This window comes from Prionailurus viverrinus, chromosome B4, assembly GCF_022837055.1.
Source record: "Prionailurus viverrinus isolate Anna chromosome B4, UM_Priviv_1.0, whole genome shotgun sequence".
In the NCBI taxonomy this organism is placed as follows: domain Eukaryota; kingdom Metazoa; phylum Chordata; class Mammalia; order Carnivora; family Felidae; genus Prionailurus; species Prionailurus viverrinus.
In genome coordinates, this window is record NC_062567.1 from 114,878,854 (window position 1) to 114,892,851 (window position 13,998).

The following is a 13,998-nucleotide window of genomic DNA, read 5'->3' on the forward strand; positions in this document are numbered from 1 at the left end:
CATGAGAGATCATTACCTTAGCCAAAGTTGGAGGCTTAACTGAATGAGCCACCCAGGCACCTCTGTAGTTTTACATTTTTAAATGAACTTCTAGCTGCATAAATAATACAGGAAGGTCTTTCTTTGTTAAACAAGTAAAAACATGACAGACAAGTCTAAAATCTCATTTGATTCCCTAATTTCCATTTCAGTTCCTTCACGTATGTAACCACTGTGAACCATTTATTGAGTATTCTTTCAGAACTTCTTTCTCCCCACTTTCTCATAATATATAGAGACACACATATAAATACAAATATTACAGTATCATTTTATGGTACCTTCTTAGAGATAAATGTTAGCATACTGTTCATATCATTCTATATTTTCTTAAAAATAAAAAAATGTAAAATATATTTTCATGTCAAAGTGTACAAAATGTACTATATATTTTTAGGATGTTGATTGGTATTTAATATTATAGATAAATTATGGCTTATCTACTTCTAATAATGCACATTTATGTTGTTTTTAATGCTTTGCTATTACAAGCATTTAATGAATGAATATCTGCAGTACATTCTGTATATGTCTGTATGTGTATCTTTATACATCCTGTACATGATTATCTAAGCTGATATGAAGACATGAAATTTCTGAGACATATGGTATATTTTTTTTTTAAATTTTTTTCAACGTTTATTTATTTTTGGGACAGAGAGAGACAGAGCATGAATGGGGGAGAGGCAGAGAGAGAGGGAGACACAGAATCGGAAACAGGCTCCAGGCTCTGAGCCATCAGCCCAGAGCCTGACGCGGGGCTCGAACTCACGGACCGCGAGATCGTGACCTGGCTGAAGTCGGACGCTTAACCGACTGCGCCACCCAGGCGCCCCAGACATATGGTATATTATAGTTTTGGCTACTCCTACAAAGACCCTCAATACCAGTCCTTTAAACAAGATGGAGTTTATTTTCATCTCACATAATAATCTGGGTGTGGATGGTCCAGGACTGGTACTGTGACTTCACAGCATTGGGGATCCAGGCACCTTCCATGTTGCTCCTCTGCTTTCCTTAGGGTGTTGCTAGCATTGGCATTCAAGAGAATTTGTGTCTTGGACACACTGTATGTGCTGCCTTGGATTTCTCTGTCTTCACCAGGCTACTGGGTCCTCAACCACTTGCTGTCTTCCAGCAGCTGCTGTGGTGACCAACTCCATGCCTGCCTGCCTGTTGCCATCACCTGAAGCTACCATCTAAAGTTTCTGGCTCCTTTTACCACTTTTGAAGTAGGATGACACACTGTATCACAAGGTATGAGATTCAGTATCCCCAGCAGCTGCTTATGGGGCCAGGTGGTTCAACCTGGAAGTACACAGATGAGTCTTGACCAATGGGGTACAGAAGACAGGAAGAAAAGAACAGGTACATTTTCTCTCTACCTCTCCTTCTCATAGACTATTCCAATATATGGAATATAAAAATTTATATAGCCTGTTGGGAGATAGCCCACATGGCTGAGCAACTGGCTATGTGTTTCTTTATGATTCATTGGCCAGCATTGTGTTTCCTTTCCATCTGTCCTCGTCTTAGTCTTTTTGGGCTGCTATAACAAAAATACCATAAATTGCATTTCTTAAACAGCATAACTTTAGTTCTCACAGTTCTAGAGCCTGGAAGTCTATGATAAAATCACTGGCAGATTCAGTGTCTGGTGAGAGTCCATTTCCTACTTCATAGATAGTGGTCTTCTTGCTGTGTCTTCACATAGCAGATGGTTAGAGGGAGCTCTCTGGGTTCTCCTTTATAAGGGCATGAATCCCATTCATGAGGGCTCCATTCTCAGGATCTCAATTGCCAAAGTCGCCACCTCCAAATACCATCACATTAGATTTTAGGATTTAACATATAAACTTTTTTGGGTGGGGGGGATCACAAACATTCAGTCTATGGCATTCCATTCCTGCCCCCACCCAACTCATGTCCTTATCATATGCAAAATACATTCATTCCTTCCCAATAGCCCCCCAAATCTTAACTTGTTCCAGCACCAACTTCAAAGCCTATGTGTAAAGTCTCATCTAAATATCATCTAAATCAGATATGAGTGAAACCAAAGGTAAGATTCATCCCGAGGCAAATTCCTCTCTTGCTCTGAACCTGTGAAACCAAACATGTAATATGCTTCAAAATACAATGGTGGGAAAGGCATAGGGTAGACATTTTCTTTCCAAAAGGGAGAAATAGGTAATAACATAGGAGTGACAGGTCCTAGTTAAGTTCAGAAGCCTAATGGGGCCAGTAACATTAAACCTTAAGCCTGTAGAATAATCCTCTTTGGTCTGATGGTCTGTCTACCAAGCCCACCAAGGAGGCAACATCGGCCCAACAGTCCAATGGTCCAGCCCCACAGTGACTCTCTGAAGGTGGTTCTCTGCCCTGGGCTGGCATCTCTTCTGGGCTGGGGTTCCCAGGACTGTGGCTCTTCCAGAAGTTCCATTCTTTGAAATCTGTGTGGAGGCATCTATATGTCCTGGACCTGTGCATTCTGCATGCTGGCAGAGAGGGTGTGTCACAGATATCACCAATGTTTGCTGCTTGCCTACTGGAGCTTCCCCTGAGGCTTTTAAGGAGCCTGTGATGTGATGGGGATCTGGGTACCACTCTGGCCCCTGGCCCTTGCCCTCTGGGTCTGTGATAGTCGTGCCAGCCCTGATGGTCTATGAATTGCGTTTGGGGTCATTCTTTCATTGTCTTGACACTAGCTCCTGGCTATTGTTGAGATGGCTGGTTCATACTAATTTTATCAAATGATTACTTGGCTGCACTCTTAGTGTCCTCCTTCCAAACAGAATTCTCATTTTTTTTTTCAATATGAACAGGCTGAGAATCTCCCAAATCTTTAAGTTTTGTTTCCTTTTTGCTTGACAATTCCATCCTTAAGTCATTTCTCTCTTCTCACATTTTATTACAAGCAGTCAGGAGGAGCCAAGCTGCACCTTCAACACTTTGCTTAGAAATAGCTTCAGTTAAATATCTGATTTCATCATTCACAAATTTTATCTTCCACAAAACATTAGAATATGAAGACAATTCATCCAGGTTCTTTGCCACTTTATAACAAGATGGCAATTCCTCCACTGTCCAATAACATGTTCCTCATTTCCATCTCAGGCCTCATCAAATGGCTTTTACCATCCATATTTCTACAAAAATTCTGTTCAGGGCTACTTAGGTATTTCCTAAAAAGATTGACACTTTCTCTACAGCTCTCCTCTTTTCTTTCTGAGTGCTCACTAGAATTTCTCCTAACAGTCCATTCACAGTGATATAGACTTTTTCTAGAATGCACCTTGAAAGTCTTCCAGCCTCTACCCATAACTCAGATACAAGGCCACTTCCACAGTTTCAGGTATTTATACAGCAGTAACATATCTTAGTACCTTAGTAGTATCTTAGTACTTGTATTAATCAGGGTTCTCCAGAGAAATAGGACCAATAAGATGTATATTGGTATCACATGATTATGGATGTTCCATGATCTGCCATCTGTAAATGAGAGAGCTAGGGAAGCCAGTGGTGTAATTTAGTCCAAATCTAAAGGCCTGAGAATCAGAGTTGCCAGTCATTTAAATTCCAAAGGACTGAGAACCAGGAGTGCTGATGTCCAAGGCAGGAGAACTTGGATGTCCCAGCTCCAGCAGAGAAAGCAAATTGACCTTTTCTCTGTTTCTTTTTTTTTTTTTTTTTTGGTCTTATTTGGACCCTCAGTGGACTAGTGGTTGCCCATCCACATTGGGGAGATGATCTTCTTTACTCACTCTATCAAATATTTTCCAGAGGCACCCTCACAGACACACCTAGAAATAATATTTTGCTAGCTGTCTGGGCATCCTTTAGCCCAGTCAAGTGGACACAGAAAAATTAATCATTACAGTCCCTGTCTGACTTCCCATTTCCTTCATTCTTGCCTCAGGGAATTGCACTACCAAATAAAGTACTAGCACTTAAGCTTTTGCCTCAAACTCTGTTTTCTAGGAAAGCCAGGTTAACACAAAAGGAGTGAGCTATAAAAAGTGGCTCCTTAGGATGGGATTTTAGAGTTGAATTGCCTGCTGTCTGAAAGCAATAGGGAGCCAATTGCAGTGGTAGGTGGTGTGGTAATAATCCTCGGCATGCGGTGATTTCACCCATAGTTTAATTGTGATGAGGTGCAGATACAACAAGGTTTTGGGAGATCAAATAGCTATCGTGTTTGGTCAGTATGGGGGCAATATTAATTAAAATTATTGTGATGTGGCTTCTTTTATAGGCATTAAAAGTCTTGCAAAAAATTTTACACGCACACACACACACACACACACACTTTCTCTGTCTATAGTCTTAGGGCAGTTATTTGACAACTTAAGTCATGCTCTGAAAGTCAGAGTGCCTTTATCACAGTTCAGGACAATGGCAGGTAAACTTTGCTCAAAATCAGGCCAAGGGTCTGATCATACAGCAAAGATTCCAAGAAAAGAATGGGGCCCAGAGACTTGAAATGAAGATATTTAGGTAGACAAGCGTAAGAGTTTTGAGCTCCTGGATTACTCTGAGCTTTCCAGGATGGCAGATATAGCCCCTAACCACTTGCCTCAGAAAAACAGTCTCTGCTTGCCTGGAGGAACATGCAATAACCTAATCTGAAGCAGGTGCCTTTCAAGATGATTCTTGTTTTCTTCAAGATATGCCCCAACACCCTCATTACCTCCTGGCTGAAAAACAAAGTCAGGTTTCAGCATAGCCTGAGCAGGAAAGTACAAGCTCTGGTCTGGGAAGAAATAGCCCACATGCCAAAGGAATTTCAGGATCTGGCTAATAGATGTTAGCTGGGACTGGCGAATGTGTATAGGAGTGTATCTTGAGTATGTTAGACCAGGGGGACAGAATACAAAGCTGAATGGAGTAGAATTCATTAATATGAGGGTACTTAGCCATAATTCAGGAATCCCAATAATTTAACAGGATGGTTTTTTTCAAGTTTATTTATTTCTTTTGACAGTGACAGAGAGAGAGTGAGTATGAATGGGGGAGGGACAGAGAGAGGGAGAGAGAAAATCTTAAGCAGGCTCCCCAGCATCAGCACGGAGCCCAACGTGGGGTTCTACACAGGGCTTGATCCCACAAACCATGAGATCATGACCTGAGCTGAAACCAAGAGTCGGACCCTCAACGGACTGAGCCACCCAGGCACCCCAACAGGTTGGCTTCTTAAAGTGTGGATCTGATATCGTTCTACATCAAATGAGGTAAAGATGACAGAACTTCCTTGGCATAATATTGAAGAAAGGAACAGAAAGTTCAGAGAGGTGAGAATGTTAGAATGAATTTATTTTATATGTCCTGGGAACCCAGCAGCTGGTTATGTTCTTGGAATGGTCAGGGAATATTCCCTTCACTGAGGATGTAAAGAATGCAGTGATGCGGGAGCGCCAGGATCTTTGGAGAAGCTTAATAGTTTCTGTCTTCTGTAGGCCAGGGTTAATAAATAGAGGGTTCTGCCATGAAATCTAGCATCATAATATTAGTGGGGATGATGCAATTCCAGAACGGCAAAGGCCAAGTGGTAGCAGTTAACAAAGACTGCTGAGGTCATTACCATAATGGATAGGCAGGCCAGGGTGACAACCAAAGTGCCTTTACCTACAGGGTATCTGGTGTTGGCTAATGGATCATGGTTTCACAGGGGCAAGTTGAATGAGAAGGCAACAAAAATGTTGCTTACTAGGTATAATCAGAAAATTCAAGAAACAGTAAGCAAAAATATGATATAAGTTGCTACAATGGAAAATTATGGGCCCTCATCTAGTTTCCAGATCTCAACCCTTGAAGAGATTAAGTATTTAGCAGAGCCCTAGCCTGTGACATTCGAGTTGTTATGGGTGGAAGGGCCAGGCAGAAGTATCTGAACCTGTCTACACCAGTGTTAAATTGGAAGCAATACTGCAATCCAGAAGAATTGACGATACTTGTTCAAGCATCAAAGACTTGGAAGATGCAGGAATATTACCATCCAGAACTGGGTACCACAGGTGAAGATTTTAGATTTTGGAAATGGATATTCCCATCTGTCCTGGATAATGTTGCTGATTTCTTTGCTGTATGTCCTGACTACACTGGCTTCCATTGGTAGCCTGTAATAAGGAAACCTGTTTAATCTCCCCAAGAAGGATCTTTATCTGAACCTGCTGTTGATATTTATCAATATTTTGTTCACACAGTAGGTTATGCATTACAAATATATTTTTCCAGGGTGTGGCTTTTCCACTTTTGTTGTGCTTTCACCCTTCTAAAAATTTATCTTAATGTATTCAAGTTCATCAGTATTTTCCATTCTGTCTCTTTTTTTTTTTTTAATTTTTTTTTTCAACATTTATTTATTTTTGGGACAGAGAGAGACAGAGCATGAACGGGGGAGGGGCAGAGAGAGAGGGAGACACAGAATCGGAAACAGGCTCCAGGCTCTGAGCCATCAGCACAGAGCCCGACGCGGGGCTCGAACTCACAGACCGCGAGATCGTGACCTGGCTGAAGTCGGATGCTTAACCGACTGCGCCACCCAGGCGCCCCTCCATTCTGTCTCTTACTTTTGTACTTTTTAAGAAAGGCTTTATTCCAAGACCATAAATATATCACCTGTTAGAATAATAAATACATGTTAGAATTTATTCTACCTTTTTACAGCTATTTTATATCTATTACATAAAGTACATATATATTATATTATATATAATTATTATGTAAATTACATATTACTCCATGACTCTCCCTTTGCTGTATTGATTAAAAGCTGGTTTCCTACTGATTTTGCCTCAGTGTCTATCCGTGGTTTTAGTTTGGCTACTTCTGTCTCATGGTTGATGGAATATAAACATTACAATGATCTGTGCAACTGAGATCAGATATAACCTTCTTTACTCCCATCCATCTTCTGTCTGTGGTAATAGTTTCACTTCTAAAATACATAAAATACAGACAGGATTGTATTCTTCTCTGTTTAAGAATTTCTGATGGTTCCCAAGTGAGTAATTATATTAGCAAACATTTTTATAGCACTTATTATGTGTCAGGCACTGTTTTATGGATATTATACATATTAACTCATACAATTCTATACTAAAAAAAACTATGAGTTAACTAGTATTATTTCACCCCATCTTACAGATGAGGAAACCACAGCATAGTGAAATTCAGCAACTTGGAAGAAATGGGACTCAAACTATGCTTTCTGGCTCTAGAATTTGGGCTTTTAATCCCTACTTTTTTTTTTTTTTAATGCTTACTTATTTATTTTTGGTAGAGAGAGAGGAGGAAGGAAGCAGGGGAGAGGCAGAGAGAGAATCCCAAGTAGGCTCCGTGCTGTCAGTGCAGAGCCTGACACAGGGCTCAAAATCATCAACCATGAGATCATGACCTGAGCTGAAATCAAGAGTCAGACACTTAGCCAACTGAGCCACTTAGGTGCCCCTAATCCCTACTGTTTTTAATTATACTGTTTTTCTAATCAAGACTTCCCACTGAACACAGAACTAAGTCAAAATTTCTTAGCACACCTTCCAACTACCCACTGTATTTGATCACACTTCTCTTTCTGCTTCATCTTTGTCCTTGGGTCTACTGTAGTCTCTATCCATTACATTAGATAGATGATCTATTTAACTTGCGGTGTATGTTTATAACTTTGTACCTTACTCAGGCTTTTCTCTCAATCAGTGTTATCCTTTTAAATATTCTCCATCTTATCTTCTTCCATTTTTTTCCCATTTACTCATTCCAACAAAGATTTATTAAGCCATACTCCGTGCCAGGCTCCAGGCTTGAATGCTGGGTTATCACAGTAAATAGGCAAATCTCTGTTGCAAGGGGCTTTCTGTTAATAAGGAGCAGTGACAGTCCAGGGGCTAAAATATCACCTTTGCTGGAATCATCTGTTCTTTCTCCAGTTCCAAGCTTCACCTTGGAACCTACAGCATGTTTTAAACCTTTATCACAGCACATTTTAGAGCATGGCTTTTCATCATGATTAGTTGTGTGTCATCTGCATCTTATAAGGAATGTGTGGGTTAACCTATGCATTGTATGACACACTAAAGAAATTGTTGAATTTGACTAAATGCAATGATGGAGAAGTTTCTTAAAAAGTTTAAATATTAGATGGTGAGGTGGGAAAAGGGGATCTTTGTGCTTTTTTTTTTTTTTAAAGACCATTATACATGTACATATTTGGGACGGTCCAAATGATTAATGGCTAAATTAGGAATAGAAAGAGTACTAACCTTATTTATTCCTTCTCTAACAGTAACTTTGGATGATAAAGACTTTGGAATGAGCAAAAAGGATCCCTGCAGCCTACAAAGACACTAATTATAAGGAAGCAGCAATTTACATTATTTATAAGGAAGCTATTTACATTATTTAGCCCTGCCAGACACAATAGTTGCAGAGCTCCATTCTTTGACTAGAGTGGAAAGAATAAAGCGAAGTGACAAGGGAATAGAAAAGATATTCTAATAGATGCATCTCATTACAAGAAAGATAACACCTCGAATATGTTAAGAAATGCTTCGAATATAATTTAAACTGAACAAAATGGAAACTTCCATCTTAGCGTGATGATGATTCAGAGTACATCAGCCATTTAAATATTCCGACAAGCTTTTAAAAACTACTGAAAGTTAAGCATTGTCAACTTAGTGTTTGCAAGGAGGAAAATGACTAAGATGTAAGGCTCTGACTAAGATACATAATTCGAGTATTTGAATTTAATAAGTCACATTTTCTTTTACCAGTGACTTTGAAATTTAAGTGCTTGCACTGCTCATAAGGTTGTTTGTGAGAGTAAACAGATCAGAGGGGAAAAAGCCCACTTGATCTGTTTTATTTTTCTTTTCCTTGCTCCTCTCTGACCATTCTAATTTAATTTTATCCCGTGGTTTCACTTTCATGAATATAATAGGTAGTGCTCAGTGGTAAATTACATCAGCTTTTGATCTGAAGTAGACAAGTCTGTTATGTGAGAACAAGGAAAAGATGAGAAGAGAAAGAATTTACCAAGCTGATATTTTAAAATAAAAGATCTATGAATACTTTTTGTAAATGCTCCAAGAATGAATTACTTCGTTAGGCCTAAATTCTTTAAAGTCTTAACATTTTTACTGCTCACTTAGAGACAAGATAGAATCTTAATCAGAGAATGATTTCTAGATTTTGACTGGAGAACTGAACTCCTACAGTGAGGTGTCAGGGCAACTCATTTCCTGCCAAGAAGGTTCGTGGGTCATAATTACCTGTCTTGAAGAGCAAAATCATCATCATTTTCCTTCAAAGAATATTAGAGTACAGTACACATGACATATTAGGCCAGCCTCATAAATTAGCACAGGCCCACAGAACCTGCAAGAAATTAGGTCAGACCTGAAAGAAATCAACCTGTGGTCCAATAAGCTTCTTAATCTTAAGTGGGAAACTGGGCTCACGGGGTGTTAGGGTCACTGTCTTTATTTATTCTTATGTGTGACAGAACCAGTAACACTTTCCAGTATTAAAGACCTATTTTTATAAGACATCAAATATTTCTGGTTCTTCTCTTAGATAATTTTTGGTATTGCATAATGTATAAAGCAAGTAGGTTCCCTTTTAGTTAGAAACTTATACTTTAAGTAAATAAATAGTAGACTTACTGTTGCCCATAATATTCAGGGAAAGAAGAACTTCCTTTGGTCCTAAATATTTTCCTTAAGGCCTGTAGTTTCCCCATCAGAGGCAGGTCTCTTCTGTTTAAAAGGGTGCCTCAGTGGCTCAGTTGGTTAAGAGTCCAACTTTGGCTCAGAGGCCACTTTGGCTCATATGATGATCCCATGGTCCATGAGTTCTTGTGGTCTGTGAGTTCAAGCAGGGCGTTGGGCTCTGTGCTGACAGCTCAGAGCCTGGAGCCTGCTTTGGATTTGGTATCTCCCTCTCTCTCTGTCCCTCCCCCATTCTCTCTCTCAAAAATAAATAAGTTTTTTAAAAAATTAAAAAAAAACCCAGCTTAAAATGCAAAAGTATTTTGAGAATTAACACTTCAAACTGCTAGTATGCATTAATGCTGAGTGAAATGCTTATTAATTTAGAACATAGTGATAATTAGAATAAGGATGAAATACATATGAATAATATAATGTAATCCTAATTGTTAGGCACAGACATCATTTCCACAATTACCTCAGGGTACAGATAGAGGGAAGAGAATGGATCTTTTGGAAGTACTTGATTCTTAAACTGGTTGTCAGATATTTTCGCAATTTCGATTCGATTGATAAGCTTTGTTGTTTTGAGAATGGCCAGTAGAAGCTTATTCATTTTGAGCACAGGCTTTGGTGTCACAAGGCTGGCATCTGGTCCCTGACACTACAGTTTACTCTGACCAAAATCAGTAAATGGTTCCAAAATCAGAATTTGGTTTCTTAAACTGTGAAATGGAAGTACTCATAATACCCCGAGTGGTAAAGCTGTTACCATGACTAAATGAGATTATGGTTCAAACGCTTAGAATGATGCCCGGCACATGTTAATGATCATTATCACCATTAAGTGGTTGAAATGGAAAATGAGTGTAGTCTGAATTTGTTATCGTTTTGGCTCTACCATTTGTTGGCTCTCTGTCCGAAACCTTCTCTCTATTCTTGTCTCATAGAGCCGTGCCAGTGAACAAGAGGGCACAAGAGTCCCCAGAAGCATCGTTTCTTTCCGGACCCGGTTCTCTCTTCCTTTGCCCTCCAGGGGCCGCTGCGTTTTCCCGAAAGCGCGCGGGAGGTCTGGTTGCCGCGAGACCGTCGCCAGGCAACCGCGTGTACACACACTTCTGGCCGGCCAGGGTCTCGTCAATATGGCGGCGCCGGGCACCCCCTCGACCTCTCCCCTCGACCTGTCTCCCACATCTGTGTCCCCGCCAGGACCGCCGCCGACCCCGCCCCCGACCTCGAACGCGCTCGCGAAGTCGCCCCTGGAGTCGAAGGCGAGCTCCCAGAGCCCACCGTCTCGCTCGACCTGCCAGGAGACCTCGTTGCCCCTCGCCGTGTTTTACGGGCCATTGGACGCTAAAAACCCGCTCCTGGCCTCCTGCGAGAGGGAGATCCGGGAATTACTAGGCTTTATGAGGAGAAAGAAGGCGTTAGCGACAACAGAGGAGCAGAAGCATGAATTCCACCGGCTTTGGTAAGCGGAGGCCGGGCCCTGGGGAGGGCGCCGGCCCAAGAAGGGCAACTCTTGGGGCCGGAGGAGATGCCCTTGAGGATGCCCACGGTGGTCCCAGAGCTGGGTCAGCGTTGCGAACCTGGAGATAAAAGCAAAGTTTAAGAAGTACAGACTCCTCGCGAGTACAACCCTTAATTCCTGGCAAATGTTATACCTTGGCTTCCTGCTCCGGTCAGAATAAAAATCAACACAGAAGTGTTTCATAACTCACTGTTCCTTCTGAGTGTTCCCCAATCGCTATCCCATGCCAGTAAATTGGCTCACTCGGGGACTTCGGGGGTTCACAACTTTCCATGCTGTGGGTACAGTTTTTTATATGAGGAAAAAGGAATACCTTTGAGGTGGCTTAGGTTCTTCAAAAAGTTCTTGATGCCATTAACTATGTGATTCTGTGAACATGTGCACTTTAATTCATTTTTATACCTTAATTCCTTTTTATATTGCTGTTAGGATCACAATGACTTTTTATTGATCTTGTGACTCATTTTGCACATATGTTTGCCCTTTGGGGGTTTCTATCCCCATGTTATTACTGAATTTCAAAGTACTCATTTTTAAGGTTCTTTCCTGTTTATGTCACCATCTTTCTTTCCTACTCAAAATACCTCACAAACCTAACAGTTACAAATGCAGACAAATGTCAAAGAAAACCAGAATAGTGAACAATTTCAACTTTCATTTTTCATTCATGCATTTAATATTGAAGAAATAGTTTTAACTTATATTTGTTCTTCATTAATGCATTTTAAGTATTTATTGAACACCTACTCTATATCACGTACCATTCTAGGAACTAGGAAAACCTCAAATTAACAAAAAGATTTAACAGTTTGTATCCTCATAGAGCGTACATTTTTGTTACTACAGACAGCTGCTAAACAAATATGTAAAGAAATCATTTTACAGGGAAAGAAGTGCTAGAAGAAAATTAGAGCAGAGAGTGGGGATGGAAGAAATGGTATGGTGTTGAAATTTAAAATGGGGGTGGCTAAGAGCATGGTCAGGGTAAGTCAGGAAAAGTAGCCTTTGAGAAAGATGAGAAAGAGATACAATGGCAAGTGATGAAGATTTCTGTAGGAAGCGTTGGCAGCAAGGGAGAATGACAAGTGTGAATTTCCTAGGATGGATAGTGACTGTGGGAAGAAAAGACTTCTGGTAGGAAAGGGGCAGATCAAGAGTTTATTTATTTATTTATTTATTTATAGATTAAAAAAAATTTTTTTAAGTAATTTCTACACCCAGTATGGGTCTCAAACCCAGAACCCCAAAGATCAAGAGTCACATGCACCACCGACTGAGTCAGCTAGGTGTCCCGCATCTAGTTTTAGATCTATTGCGATTGAAATGTAATTCAATGTCCAAGCAGAACTATTCTGTAGGTGGTTGGTCATTCAAGTCTGAAGGTCAGAGAAGATATACATTTGGGATTTGTCAGTGTACTAATGATATTTAAATCATGACACCTGATGGAGTAGTTAAGGGAGTGGAGTGTAGATGGAAAAAAGGAGAGTCTGAGGACTGATTCCTGGAACGCTCCAGCATTGACAAGTTGAGGGGATAAAAAATTGGCAGAGACTAAGAAGGAGTGGCCAAGGAGATAGGAAGAAAAGTGTGTGGTTTACTGGAAGCCAGGTAGAGAAACTGTTTCAAAGTAGGAAGTAATGATGGATTAACAGTGGCAAATCCTGCTAATGGGACAAATATGATGAGAACCCCAAGAATTGACCAATGAAAGCACATTACATACCTAAGCTATATTTATATCGCAAACATTTCTGTGTTTGTGCCTTAGGTAGCACTTTATCTTCCCATTCCCACGAGCATTCTAGTTCAAGTCACCACCATGTTGTGCTTTCCCCACAGCCTCTCGAGTCTGAAACCTGTCCTTCATTGAGCAGTCAGGGTAATCTTTATAAAGCAATCACCCGCTCTCGTCTAAAGATTTTCTATTGCTTCCTATTGCTTTTAGAATAAATTTAAGACTTCTTCTGCCATCCTCCAGGCTCTGAGCATCTGGCCCTGCTTGCCTCTTTCATCTCAGCCCATCCCTCACTTCTCTCTCAGGACTTTCCAGGGAGACAGATACAATTTTTTTCATCCCGGGCCTTTATATTTGCTGCCTCCTCTGTCTGAAATGTTCTTTCCTTGGCTTTTCAAATATCTGGCTCCCTCTTTTATTTCAGGTCTTACCTCAGTTACCTCCATAGAGTGCCTTTCCAATGTAATGCAGGTTTGGCCATCAATTAATACTTTTTATTTATTTGTTTTCTTGTGTGCTGTTTCCTCCATTAGAATGGAACCTCCCTGCTGACTTTGGATAATGTGCCTCTTTTTTACTTTTCTATCTCTAGCAACTGGCCTGGTGGTTGGGATAGAGCAAACTTTCAATGAATATTTGGTATTGAAAGAATTCAAGGGTTAGTATCCTTATATTTTCAGTAAGTGTTAATGTTATATATGGGAAAGTAGACCTGGGCCGATTGGTAAGTATAGTATCTGTCCTATCTTTAAAGAGACTGTAAGAGAATCATAAATGTTAATGACTGACATGGACCTTAGCAATCTAATCTCTCACACAATTTAGGTATTTATTTACACAACAACTTTTATTGAATGCCTACTATGTGTCCAGCATTGTACTCATCATGGTTTATATAGTGGTGAACAAAATAGGTAGGGAGTTGGTACTCATGGAGTTTAGAGAGAGAGAGAGAAAGAGAGAGAGAGAGAGATAGGCTTTCA

The 13,998-nt window shown here is 40.3% G+C and overlaps 1 protein-coding gene across 3 annotated transcripts in view; it reads left to right on the forward strand.

Moving 5' to 3' along the window:
• The first annotated feature begins 10,833 nt into the window (after nucleotides 1-10,833).
• CFAP54 (cilia and flagella associated protein 54) overlaps nucleotides 10,834-13,998 on the forward strand; it is a 301,918-nt gene continuing 298,753 nt past the window's right edge. For all 3 annotated transcript variants that reach the window (XM_047868490.1, XM_047868491.1, XM_047868492.1), the window contains exon 1: nucleotides 10,834-11,217. In XM_047868490.1, coding sequence (XP_047724446.1) covers nucleotides 10,889-11,217 — 329 coding nt within the window. In that variant the 5' untranslated portion in view covers nucleotides 10,834-10,888. The remainder of the gene's footprint in view (nucleotides 11,218-13,998) is intronic.